Source organism: Euprymna scolopes, chromosome 11 (assembly GCF_053919585.1).
Source record: "Euprymna scolopes isolate OS-2025 chromosome 11, ASM5391958v1, whole genome shotgun sequence".
In the NCBI taxonomy this organism is placed as follows: Eukaryota; Metazoa; Mollusca; class Cephalopoda; order Sepiida; family Sepiolidae; genus Euprymna; species Euprymna scolopes.
Window position 1 is genome coordinate 94,558,223 of NC_136492.1, and position 13,840 is coordinate 94,572,062.

Consider the following 13,840-nt stretch of genomic DNA (forward strand, 5'->3'; position numbering starts at 1 on the left):
TCAAGCGCACTTGATGCGTATTTGATTTTATTCAACGTTTCTATATGAACTCTCATCCTTGAAGTTATTCTCGCGTTGTGTATGCACAGTTCAAACATTTCAAAATACAATTGCTAGATACAACGCCCGGCTCTTTACAAACAGACTTCTTTCTCCAAATTTACAATATGGCAAGGCAGAAGAAAAGGGGGGGGAAGAAACAAAACAACACATCTAAGATGGAGTATAATTCTGAAATATATTTGTGAGAAAATTTCAAACTAGTAAAATATTCGTTTATTTTTCTTAATATTACGTTGTGATTTGGTTTTCAAGCGCACTTGATGCGTATTTTATATATATATATATATATATATATATATATATATATGCCACATATATACAAAATGAACAGTGACGGAGACAAATGATGTAAGAGAAAAAAATGCAAACAACAATTAAACCTGGGCAGATGAGTTTTATTAATTCTTCCCTTGTTTAATTGTTTTTCTTTTGTATCTTTCGTAGACACACATACACGAAAAGAAAATAGGTATTTTTGATTTCGCTTTTGTTACATTTTTACTGCATTGCCTTTTTCTTTCAAATTATTACTAAAAGATAATATTTATTTTAAAAATTTATTATCGTTTATTTTTAAAGGAAGTTATTGTTAGATGTTAAAATTTGATTGTTATCAGACAGCGTATGACGCAACACATCGACTGGCCATTATTTGTTAAGAAAACCGTTAACATAAAACTATCAATTCATGTCGAGATAAATTTCAAATATGAAAAACAATAAAAATCCGCAACGAGGGGTTCTACGTGTTGAACGTTCAATTGTAGGAAGACAATTCATCAAGATTCACAAAATAATTATGTAAAATGTTGCAAAAACGTACATTCAGCCATTGCGTAGATTTTTCTAACCTAATTATACGATCCTCAATAATTATTACTCTTAATGTTCTGCAAAAAATTAGTTTCATGAAAATAGTAAAATGTCATGTCAGACAATTTGAGTAAAAACAATAATGAAAAAAATAATGACTATATTATTTAACTTTTATTTTTCTTCATCATTTAATATTTATTAACATCCACCATAATATAATTACACACACCAAATTTACTCAAGTCGTAACAATGTTTTAATAGCCGTATACATTAATGGTGTACATAATTGTATCTATTTATAAGCATATACATATCGAATGATTGGTGTATTAACATAACGTTCATCACTTCTTTTTCTGTTATAAAATAATTAATACAACACGTACGATACACAATAGATGGTCTATGAAATGTGGAACTGTACGGATCTTATGTCATCTTTGAAATCAAGTGGGACAGCTCATATATAACAAATATCAACAAAGGGTCGACAAGAGACTGTTGGGAGGAATTTTAATGTTTCTACAAGAAATATATATCCTTTTTTTCATACATTTTGTCGCTGTCTTTATTATTTTAATGAAAGGTCAAAACCGGTTAGTTTTCGATGCATACATCATGAGTGTTCAGACATTATCGGGACTGTATGTAGAACCATATTTTGAACACATTTCGATATCCTCCAGTTTTATCTCTTTTATGTATCCCATCTGCGTCGATCTCGTTACACTTGAGTTATGCCGCTCGAAGCGTAGGCGCCGCATGTATTCTTTGCCTCGGATGCAAGAACAGAGTGCATGAATAAATGCCTCACGGAAGTTTTTCGACATAAAGCCATAGACGACCGGATTTACGCAGCTGTTTGAGTACGCCATCAGGTAGAACACTTCACGCATTGGTTTCAAATAACCGACGTTCAAAGCAGGAAGATGGCCGCACGCAACAAGGACGTTATTTGTCAGAATTGGCAGCCAGCAGATGACGAAGAGAACAATCACTAGTACCAACATCTTGATTACCTGAAAAGATAAAAGAAGTACATTAAATAACGTCTGAACTCTGAATTCGAGTTTTTGTCATCAGTCAGTGTATAAACTTAAATGCTTAGCGAAAACACACAGGTGTAATTACTTAAAAGAAACTAACGTTCCGTATGAGTGAAAAATAGAAGAGATAGGCACCCCCCAATAAAAGATTCCGCCACTGGCAATCCAGTCGCGGCATTTACTCTTTTCAGCTGTTCTTAATAATTTGGTATTTGGCAGGTGTCAAGGTTGAAAAAGGTAGTATTTTCGCTAACCACCAACCACTTTCCTGAATAAAACCCGTCATCCTGAGCCAAGAAGAATTGGTAAAAATCTCTACTGATCAGATATTTGATACGCCATCTGGTATTACCAAATGGTAACCAATCAAAACACATAGTAACAACAGGAAAAAAAAAAAAAAAAAGAAACGTCTGATAATATACTTTCCAAATTAGAAAGAGATTTGATCGACTTTTATGTAAGCATCTGAAAACATTTTTTGCATTGTTTTGGCTCCACTGCTTCTGTGTTAAAATCTAGAAACAGACCAAACCAAAACGAGAATAAAAATACAGCAAAAGGATGTACCACTCTCTATCACCAAATCGATAACATATTTGTTTTAGTTTTATGCTGTTACCTCAGACATAATAACTCAAAACAATAACAAGTCTAAAGGTCGGTGTAAAAGGAAGCCGAATATGTTCGTAATTAGAGATTATAAGAAGGTATATTGCCATATTGATAATTTACGCTCGTCCTGTATTGTGCCCATTCAGCCAGCAAATGGCGAAAGGGACAATTATTAGAACTAAAATCTTGGTTAGCTTAAAAACTAAAAGAAGTAAATTCAATTAGTTGTGAACTCTGAATTCGAGGTTTCGCCATCAGTCAATTTATGGCCAGCGAAGATTATGCTCTGGAATATTTTGTTTTGTGTATTTGGAAGCTGATATCGGTTTTCGGCTGGCAAGGTCGCTGGCAACTGTGGAAAACAGAGAAAGGTTGTTTTCGGCAGACTACTCTCATCAAGGAGCAATCCGTGCTGAGTTAATTTGCATAACCAATTAATGACTCTTTGTAGTGAGATAGTAGCGGCCATAAAAACAATCACAACCATTCCTTTACTGTTATTTTTCCAGACAACTTGACTGCACAGCAAGAACACGTTTTAATAATTAAATAACAATTGTTTAAAAGAAACATAGTTCTTTATGGCTCATATAGAAGATAGACTGTTTTGGAGACGCCTACTAATTAACATAGGCGGGTGAGTGAGATATATAAAGGTATCAATCACTAATACCGGGGGAGTCCGGCAACGACCGTCAAATAGGCAAGACGCTTATGCTGCCTCCAGTAAGACATGCAACACGCCACCTGCCGGAATATCTCCAACTGAAGTATACTTAAAGAATGTAAATATGTATATAATTTTTCTTCCTAATATATTATTGTATACCTTTACTTTCGTGTTCTTGTTAATTATTTGTGCAGGCACAACATAGACAAACACAATCCATGCTATCAGTGTCGGCATCTGGTCTTCTCAGCAAGATAGCCAGCATGCAGGCTTTATGTGGTCCCTGACATAAGTTGAAACCGCGAAAAGCCGTATTTCTACAAAATATTGCCGGGGCATCTTTTCCCTTATTTTATAAAACTTTTGCACAAAAAAGTTGTATTTATTTTGCATTTATGGGTAGTTTTCATGTAATGCTGCTTCAATTAATGCGAGTATCGGCAAATTCACAGCGGCACTATTATATTCATTTGATAATATTTTTCATCTGATGAAAAGAATGTATCCTTTTGAAACTCCGCGGATTAAGGAAATTTCAATATACCTTTTTTGATTATCCCACCGAATAATAAATTAATGTAAAATATGTTTTTACAGTCTTTAATATTTTTCTTCTATAACAAGCTCTATTTCCTATTTTGGTTGTATTGAGCTTTTTTATGTGGCGGGGATTACTATATAAATATTGCTATTTATATTTATTCTAAATTTCCAGAATCTATTGGACCCTAAACTTAATCTTTATTGACTGTGAACCCAGAAAGATATTTTACTCTATTCCTATAATGAGTCGGTTCTTTCCTATCTTTACTTATTTTTCTATCATTTCATATGATATTTTGCATTTTTAAATTTTGTGATGTATTTTTTTAAATCGTTGCTTATGTTATTTTCAGTTTTACTAACACGAACATTATTTGATACAAATACGAACACTAGCGAAACATGATTTTATATTTATCTTTGAAGGGCGCTTACACTCAGTTTGAATACGCAGTAAAAATGATTTGCTGTGAATTAATACAATATTTATACATAATTAATCGCACATATAATTTAATTAATTGGAATATATATTGAGAAGAGTATTATTTATTTATTGCGGACTATTATCCTCATCTTTTTAATTGGTGTTTCACGACGTTTCGATCAACTATTCCTCTGGCCTTCGTCAGGTGGTAACCGCGATGAGATAGTAACTCCGGATCTCCTGTCTGCATTCCAAGCAATTACTGCCTTCCACAGTTGTTTTTCGTCTCACCACGTTTTGGCCAACTAAGCCTCTGGTCGGCTTTGGGTAGGATTGAAACCGCTATCTTCATACAATGTTAACCCGGAAACGTAGAGATTCAACGTCTCTATCTACTGCGCCACGGGCCCTGCAGGGCGATCAAGGTCGGATTTTTGGGTCTTATACCTCCACGTTTATTTATTATCTGGTCCTTCATTGTCGGGTCCGTACCGAATATTATATATATATTATTTAATTAATTGGAATGTTTATTGAGATGAGTATTATTTATTCGTTTATTTATTGCGGACATATCATCCTCATATCTTTAATTGTTGCTTCACCACGTTTCGATGTCTTTTTATTTATTCCGTTTTTTTATGTATTTGGATGAAGCAAATACTTTAGTTTTAAAAAGAGAATATTATAGCAAAGAAAAGCTAAACTACATAGACTGTTCATGAGCCAAAGAAAGTGTATGCTTTATTTTGTATAATAGCGAATCTAGATAACAAGTAAAAGTTGATTTTGACATGATATAGGAACGTGTGAATGAAGACAGAATAACACTGTACAGTCTGATTGTTGTTTATGATATCAACAAAAGTCTGTTCAAAGATTGCCAAATTTGATACAATGAACCCATTAATATTTCAAAAGCGGAAGTAAGAAGAAAGCAGATTTGAATCTCGCTTTCTTTCTTTAAACACCATTAACACAAACCTTTATTATTGTCAATATCACAGTGTGTTTCAGACACAGTCTAAATTATATACGATGCAATGTTGTTAGAAAACATACAAAAAAAAATTAAAGCAAGATAAGTCCTGAGGGGAAAAATCAACTTTGACAGAAACTAAATAAATGTTCCTGGCCATAGAAGGAAAAGTGTCAATCCTTTAATGGATCTTTGAATATCATGGTTAGCCATGTATCTATTATTCTTTTAATTCTGGATACTTGTATTGTTTGCGCATACATCTGCAGTAAATAACTAACACAATAAATCCTTTCTTTTTCATTGAACTGAAATTATATTATTTATAGCAAGTAAATATAATATAGCAATATGTTTTACTCTTGTAAAATAAAAACTATATTTTGACATTATTATTATTTCAATTTACTGCTGAGATAAAATAACGGTGCATCAAGAATATGAGTGTTAATATAAATCTACCGGTTGTTAATAGGTGTTATAAGTCCTTTTTATTTGAACTCCTCAGTTATATTGCTTTAATCATATGTCTAGTGACTTATGAGCGTTATACCATTCTGGTTGTTAGAAAATAAATAGAGCACTTTAAATAAATAGAGCACTTTCAAATCTCAGTTAAGTGTTTTAAAATATTTTTCAATAACATCATTCATTACTTAACTCCAATTGTTTCCGGTTCAAAAGTTTGTAATAGACGAATCACACTACGATTTATTTGTACATTACAAATCACTAGAAAAGGTGTGCTTCAATATATTAGATGCTAAGTAACACTAATGGAACCATTACTCATTTAATAGTTCTTCCAGATCATAGCTTACGCAGTGAGGACAGTCTACGACCACCGAATTAAAGAATGAGTTCGGTTTGATATTCCGAACAGATTTCGGAGTTTGACATAAAGATTTCGGAGTCCAACACAGTGTATATGAAGAACATTAGAGGTTACGAAGTGCCTTAAATAAATCACCAGAGGTTTTTTTTTAGTATGGGTACCTTTATTAGTAGTACACACATAAAACTCTAGTTCCTTTCGAAGTAATCTCCTCCAACTGCAATGCACTTATTGTCCCGTTACAATAACTTCTGGAATGCACTATGGAAGTCCTCTTATGTGAGCACGTCAATTACCCGCGTCACAGCCTCTTTTATCTCCTAAATTGTCTCATAACGACAGACTATAAGGTTTTACACGAGCTTAGGAAATAACAAAAAGTCACAGGGAGCAAAGTCCCGACTAAATGGATGGTGAGGGACTGTCTTGATGCTCATCTGGTCAAATACAAGGTGATTGCAATAAGTTTTCAAACTTTTTTGTAAAGGTATTTAACATTGTCGTAGACTCTTGAAAACTCAGTATGTTATTGCTGAACATCTTATGAGATGACTAACCAATTTTTATAATTACAGACATGAATGAAAAGTTATAGCAGGAATTGGAATAAACCCTACTAAAGCCTGATTGTCATAACTGGTGAATTTCAAAATGCAATCTGAACGTTAGAACACTTTAGAAGAACAATGTACAATACAATTCTGTTATAAACTTGGAAAATATCAACTGCTATAATGCATATCTTAGTCATGACGACGCCTTTGTTTCTAATCTTCTCTGAGCACCCTTGGAACAAACTTCGTGCAAATCTTCCGCATATTTATTTCCTCGCGAATAATTGTGTTCACAGTCTTCACACTGATATCAAACTGTGCACTTATTGTCTCTATAGACACACGACGGTACTTATCCATGAGATTCTTCATTTGGCCAATCAACTCTGGTGCGCAGACTTCCTTACTCCTCCCAAACCTCTCATCAACCCTCACATACATCCCGCTTTTCTTGAATCTCTTACGCCTCTCAAACACTTGAACCTAAAATCATAAAAGTAGGTCAGTCATCTCATGAAGTATAGCAATACAATACTGAATTTCCAAGAGTCTACGGCGATTCTAAATGCCCGTACAAAATGTCTGAAACTTATTGAAGGCGCCGCTTACATCAGTCGAAACGTTGTGTCGAAATGCTAATGAAGTAGATCGAAAAGCACGAATACTTTTTATGAATCGTTCGATTGATTTAAAATATTTCTTGTTACACGAGTCTTCACCTTCCTCAGATTATTTGATATCTTCAATTCTTATTAAAATTATCGTATACAAAAAATAAATAAATAAATAAAAAATAGTCTGTTTATGAAAAATAATATATTTAAAATAAATGAAATGGTTATTACAGAACTTTTTGAAAGGTATGTAGAATCTTTATATCGAAATAGGATTACAATTTTCAAGTTGTGTTAATTACGGTTAGCAAAGTGAATGAAAAACAACGTTTAGTAGAAGAGATATCATCCAAAACATTTTGCAATATTTGCAGTGAAAATTTTCTGTTCAATATCGTTGTTTAAAATACTGATACGATATGCAGCAATTTTATATCAGCAATTTTATAAAATCTGAAAAATGTCCATCTTTTATCAGTGAAGATGTGTTCTATAAACAAAAATGCTTTAAATGTAGGGTAGAAAATGTGAGGAAACCGTGAAAAATATGCAATTTGAACTCATATCACGAGAAATCTCATTTTCTGACAGGAGACAAATGCATCATAACGTAACATATCTCAAGAAATGGCTTCGTTATTAAAAAAATGTTTTCTTAATAACGAAAATATTAGTTAACCAACACCCAAGAGAATTTCACATATATAGACATACCATTGATTTTCCGGAACATAATATTGGTTAATCTGAACAAAACTAGCTAAACCTCTAATCCTATAATCTGAAAATAAAGTGTTTTGCGTGCAAGTGGGGATTTAATAGGGAGCAAAATAGTAATTGTTTTATCTAACTGTTTATTAGTAAACATAATATTAATATCAAAAGATAGAGGAAATCTCCGAATTGGATATAAGATCAAACTTAAAATGAATCAAAAATACAGTTTTTATCAAAAATAAGAATGTTATGATGAATCCTATAGTTTTCTTGGTAGCGTAAAAAATTAGTTTTTATAGTGCAGAAAAAATCAATACCACGAAGAAAATATAGATTTATTTACATTTCTGTATTTTAAATACAGAACTTCCCCAAATAAGATTAATTAATACATGCTAATAAATATTCAGAAAGTAATATTGGGCTGTAAAATTCAATCCAAATAATAAAATAAAATTGCAAAAAACAATCTTTAATTTGTTTCGTTAGTCAAGCATCTCCTTGCAAACGATTTTTCCCTATTTCCCTCTAATGTTCCCATTTTTATGTAATATTTTCCTGACTTTTACTTCGGTGAAGACCTGCTGAACGTTGAAATTACTACGAGTTCATTTCTCATACTATTACAAAAATTATCATATATTATGATAATGATAATCGTCTACAAAGCTACATAAAAGTATATCATTGTCATATTCTTGTTCAGGGTTGCCAGATTGGCCTTTTCAAAGCTAAATTTGGCTTTTTGTTTTAATTTTTGAAATTGTACATGACCTTTTTCAAAGCGTAAAGTCGAACTAACTAAGGAAGGAAGCAAGCAAAATATTATAAAGATACCTATATTAATATTTTACTGTACCTCAACGGCACAGCTCATAAAATATATATCTTCTAACCTTTATAATCAATAGAAATATTCTGTCGACTAACTTTCGATTAGTGTTTTGATTAATAATTTCTTGATATTGCAATAGACTGTTCAGACAAATTCATTCTATTATCATTCATTGTCGTTGTGGTTTCTACCTGATAAAATATTAAGACCTCTATCTGTTCATTATTCAAGGTCTCCTGTCTGGATTTTGATTCAATTTTGAGTTTCATTTGCTTGTTTATATATACCCATTATATAAAGTTTTTCTGTTTATGAATGCCTATACCGTTGTCCCATTAACATTTCTATTACCCTATCTATATCTGGCGATCTATTCATATATCAATAAACGTGTATTGCGATAAGTTTTCAGAAACTAGTTAATCTTAATTTATATTTCATTTTCTCTACCTTGATACAGGAGGAGATATGATGTATTATTCTCTTACAAAAAGGGAACAACCACCACTTCTCTCTAAATAAACATTTACACAACACTAATATCAAAGGCTAATCGAGAAAGAGATAGAGGAAGAGATAGAGAGAGAGATATATACAGAGAGGGAGGTAAAAGATAACAACAGAAGCATGAACACAAAACATGTGCTACCGACTTTGTTTATATATCTTTATTACGACTCCTACGACTTAGGCTATGGGCCCAAAGGTCAAAATCCCTCTAGATTTTTGATTCTGTGACCTCGGTTGGGGGTGGAAGAAAAAATGGTGTCAAATGAATGCCAATAGACTCCTGAACATCATATTTTTTTTCACAAGCACAAATGTTGCGCATTAATGAAAACGGCGGCCATATTTAAAGATGGCCGACAATCATCAAATAGAACATTATGACTTGCTTAAACCTTAGTAGCACACAAACCGATAACAATACAGACATCTAGTTTAGCACATTTTATTCCCAATTTATTTCTTCATCATTTAATACATAAATATTGGACTTAATATATTTACTATGCTTCAAAATAGGGAATATTTTTCTAAAAAAGCTTTTTTCAAACATCTTATTTGAAACAACTTCAATCTTTTCTGTGGATAACTAAAGAAATAGATTTACATTTTGATATTTCTCATGTAGAGACACCTATAGTCTACCAATATTATTAGTCATACAAATCTATTGCTATATTTTGTATGTAACAAGGTCGTTTAAACCTGAGGTAGAGCTGCGATTTTGTGTCATTTTTTATACACATCAACTTGGTAAAATATACAATGTTTGTCAATTTTCATTAAAAAGTATTTTTTTGAATCTATGAATAATAACACAGATTTAAAGGACAAAAAGGCATTTTTAATGAAAGTTAAACAAACAACATGTTAGTAAATAAGATCATATATGCTTTTATTTAAAACTGATCACTGCTTATGCCACTTCATCATCATCGTCGTCGTCATCACCATCATCAGTGTCATCATCATCATGTCCAATGTTTTTACTAATTTTATAACAAGAATCTCTTGCACACTTGCACATATCTGTGCATGGGACCCTGTTTTGGAGACATGTACAAATGTTAACGTCTTTACAATGACTTTTTTTACATTTGGCAGAGCAGTTAATTAAATCCATTAAACTGTCTGGAGCAGGAAGAAGATTCATCCAATGGATTACTAAATCTCCATTTTCTATCTTCCATCCATGACAATCAGGGGATGGTATATCAGGATTTGCATGGAGGCTCCTTTTATAGACACCTGAAAAAAGAAAGAAATTAACATTAATATTGAATAATTTTCATCCTTTCTAATAAGCAAATAACAATGAAACTCCATATATTTAATTTTTACATATAATTGGAAATTAAATATTTATAAAACGTACCTGCTTGATAGTTAGCTCGCTTGATGTGTTCACTCAGGGCATCTTGATTTGGAGGCATTGTGATTTCCAATTTTCTTTGGAATCTAAACATGTTGTATCTGGCTTCATTAACACTTGTGACATTTTGTTGGCCATACAACCTGCAAACAAACATTTCCAATGATTTTGCTGTGTCTGGTTTCACATAAAATTCATTACCAAGATCACTGAATGCGTAACAAAACTCATTCTCTCTCAGTAATAAACTAAGTGCTTTCTTTTTGCCCTTTCCGTAAAATGAACTGACACTATCACATCCTGTAAAACAATGTAGACCAATCAAGGCTTGACTGACAGACTCTCCAATGTTGTCTTTTATCATCTTGATGTCTATTGTTCGCAAATTTGTTCCTCTTCCTGTGTGGAAGTATAAATGTGCGGGAATAAGATTTTGTAAAGAAACTCCAATTACAAACACATCGGTATCAGGACTCATAATGATTACATCCGTACTAGTGTTGGCTGCAAAAGAAGCATGCAAATAAATCCGTGTATCAGCTTCTTCTTGTGAGCTACAAAGTTTTGTCTCTTCTAACCGGATGACAATATCACTTGCCTCTTTTCCAGGTGAGAAGGAATGACATTTCTTGTTATGCGCCAAGAATACCTTCACTCCTCTAAGCTCTGATGTTGAAACATTAGACCATGTTTCATCCAAGAATTCTATTAAGGACTTTTTATTCTCTCCATTTGAAAGAAATTTCTTCCATTGCTGAGGAAGGAGCTGACCATGGATTCTTATCTGAGAGCTAGTAGCAGCTCTTTTATCCCTCTCGATATTTTTTATAGAGATCTGCTGGTATGTATCAGTAACAAAATGAATTTCTTTAGAATGATTCGATTTTGCCCTGTTCACTAAACTTTTCAAAATAACAAGAGCAAGATTAAGAAATGTTTTCTCTCCTTGTAATTTGTTCAAATTTAATTGGTGTATCAGCGACATACCATCCACTATATATATGCCACCTACTATAGGGTTCTCAACAATAGGATTGTTAGCATGGCTTTCTAAAGCATGAAGTAAGTTTGCTTTATTAGTTTTAACCAACGATCCATGTGAATTTGCAAGGGACAATGGTAATGGACCTAAGGAATATGACAGTAATTCTTGAAGATTAATGTTCCGGATTCTACCAATCACAACCAATCTTGCTAGGAGATTTCTATCTGCTTCCAAAGTGATATCCTTTCCGTGGACATGATGATTTGATTTTTTAGACATACTGGAGAATGTTTTTAAATTCATTCTTTTCATCGGGGCAAAAAAATCAACTTCTCCCGTTTGTAGACGCTGCCCACAGAAATATTCAAATTCTGATTCGCCCCTTGCCTTAGCAAATTGCAGATCATTTTGAACATCTTGTGTCGCAACTAATCCTGATGCAATATGGATCAACTCAGCTGGTTCATACTCAAATGGATTAAACATACTGTTTACTGTGTCTATTATCTTTCCAATAGCAAGCTTATCATGTTTCATCCGACTGTGTAAAAGATCTGATCGTGTTCCACTTCGTTCTCCTTTGCCAGCCATAGTTTCACATTCATGGGTAATAGACCCTCTCGCATGATGGGACCATATCCACCTGTTGACGGCTCTCTTGTTTGTGCTGAAGCCTGTCATACCACCTTTTGTTTTTGAATCACGATTAGCAGTTTGTTCGATGGTTTGGTCACAAGGAATTTTAGCAAAGGCATTTGAGCTTCTTTGAACAGCAAAATCTCCTCCAATGCATTGTGTATATATCACTGGATGAGTATTAGCGAGATTAGACATCTCCAACCAGTAAACTGGAAGGTATCTGCTATAATTTACATGGTCATATGCAAACACCCAAGGTAACATCTGTCTAACACTTGCCAAGTGAAGTTCCCAGTTTGACTCTCGAATACCTCTAAGGAAAAGTAAAAGAATTTCTACAATGTCAATATAAGAACTCCAGAATGCAAAAGTTTGCTTTTTGTTGCCAACCTGTATAAATTCTTCATAGGATGATAGAAAACTTTGAAAATGTTCTCCCTTCAGAATTTCTTCATACTGAGGTCCTGGGAATGATTGTGACAAGGATGTCATTAAATGCTTCACTTTTTCTGCCTTTTCTTCAGGAATGCTGTTTAAATAGGTTGTCAAACGCATATGCTGCATTGCTTCGGCCACTAATTTATGGGCTCTAACTGCTCTGTTATAGTGTCTACCTGTGAAAACTCCATTTATTGAGCCTACAGCAACAACTTCTGATTCTATTAGAATATCTTGAAGCCCGGCATCACGAAAACGCTTTCCCAAACACCCAAGAAAGGACATTGCTGTATGAAAAGCACCAAGTCGAATCACCAATCTCTTCATGAAATATGGATTTCTCCATCTAATTAATTGTGCCTTTGAATAGATTGCTTGATCCATTACAATAACAAGAGACTCTAACTTGAGTTGATCTGCAATGTCAATGCTTTTTTTTAGAATTGTAAGGACTGTATCCATTTCTGTGGGGCTAACATCAATTACGGGTAAATAACCTATGGTAGATTTTGATGCAATCTCCCTTTTGCACAGGAGTTGGTTAAACCCAGTCCAAGATGGTAATATAATTTCACTGCCGAATTTTGTGATATAGTACGCTATATCAAGTTTTAGAGAATTTTGCAGAAATACACGATCTGAATGAAGTGAAACATGTTCAGCAAATGGTAGTGGGCCATCTTTTCTTCCACCGGTGTATGTAGCCAAATTTACTTCTGGTGGTTCCAATGTTCTTTTCCGTGTTCTTTTGAGTCCTTCTACTGCAATCTTAGATGCATACGGTTCGACTAACATATTTGTATTATTATCCCAGTTGTGTTGTGTGTTGTTCCATGTCCAGATAAAGTTTCCTCACCAAAATCATTATTGTCCCAGACCAAAGTTGTTGGAATACCTGCCTGGATGGTGGATGGAATAGAATTTTCTCCACGATTGATTTCAAGTTCAGCTAGTGCTGTATCATGATTTAAAACCACCGAATGAGAAACACAATGTCCCAAACCATTCAATAAACCAATCACTTGGGGTGATCCAGACAGATGGCGTACAGCCATACCAAGTGATAAATGTTTTGGCATTAATGTACGTCCGTTAGAAGACAAAAATATAATGTCTTGTGAAATAGACAAAATCTTTCTATAGACGGATGCAGATATGTCCATTATTTTTTCTGTGCACAAAT

General features: G+C 33.4%; 2 protein-coding genes across 5 annotated transcripts in view; both read right to left on the reverse strand.

Annotated features, from left to right (window-relative positions):
* Window positions 1-1,042: 1,042 nt before the first annotated feature.
* The window catches only part of LOC145287971 (QRFP-like peptide receptor), a 578,499-nt gene continuing 565,701 nt past the window's right edge, over window positions 1,043-13,840 (reverse strand). For all 4 annotated transcript variants that reach the window (XM_080135944.1, XM_080135946.1, XM_080135945.1 and 1 more), the window contains one exon: window positions 1,043-1,900. In XM_080135944.1, coding sequence (XP_079992070.1) covers window positions 1,508-1,900 — 393 coding nt within the window. In that variant the 3' untranslated portion in view covers window positions 1,043-1,507. The remainder of the gene's footprint in view (window positions 1,901-13,840) is intronic.
* Window positions 9,653-13,569, reverse strand: LOC145287970 (uncharacterized). The gene is made up of 2 exons (XM_080135943.1): window positions 10,599-13,569; window positions 9,653-10,471 (listed from the first exon to the last, which is right to left on the reverse strand). Exons 1-2 carry the CDS (start codon window positions 13,450-13,452, stop codon window positions 10,140-10,142), a joined length of 3,186 nt encoding a protein of 1,061 aa, XP_079992069.1. The 5' UTR covers window positions 13,453-13,569; the 3' UTR covers window positions 9,653-10,139.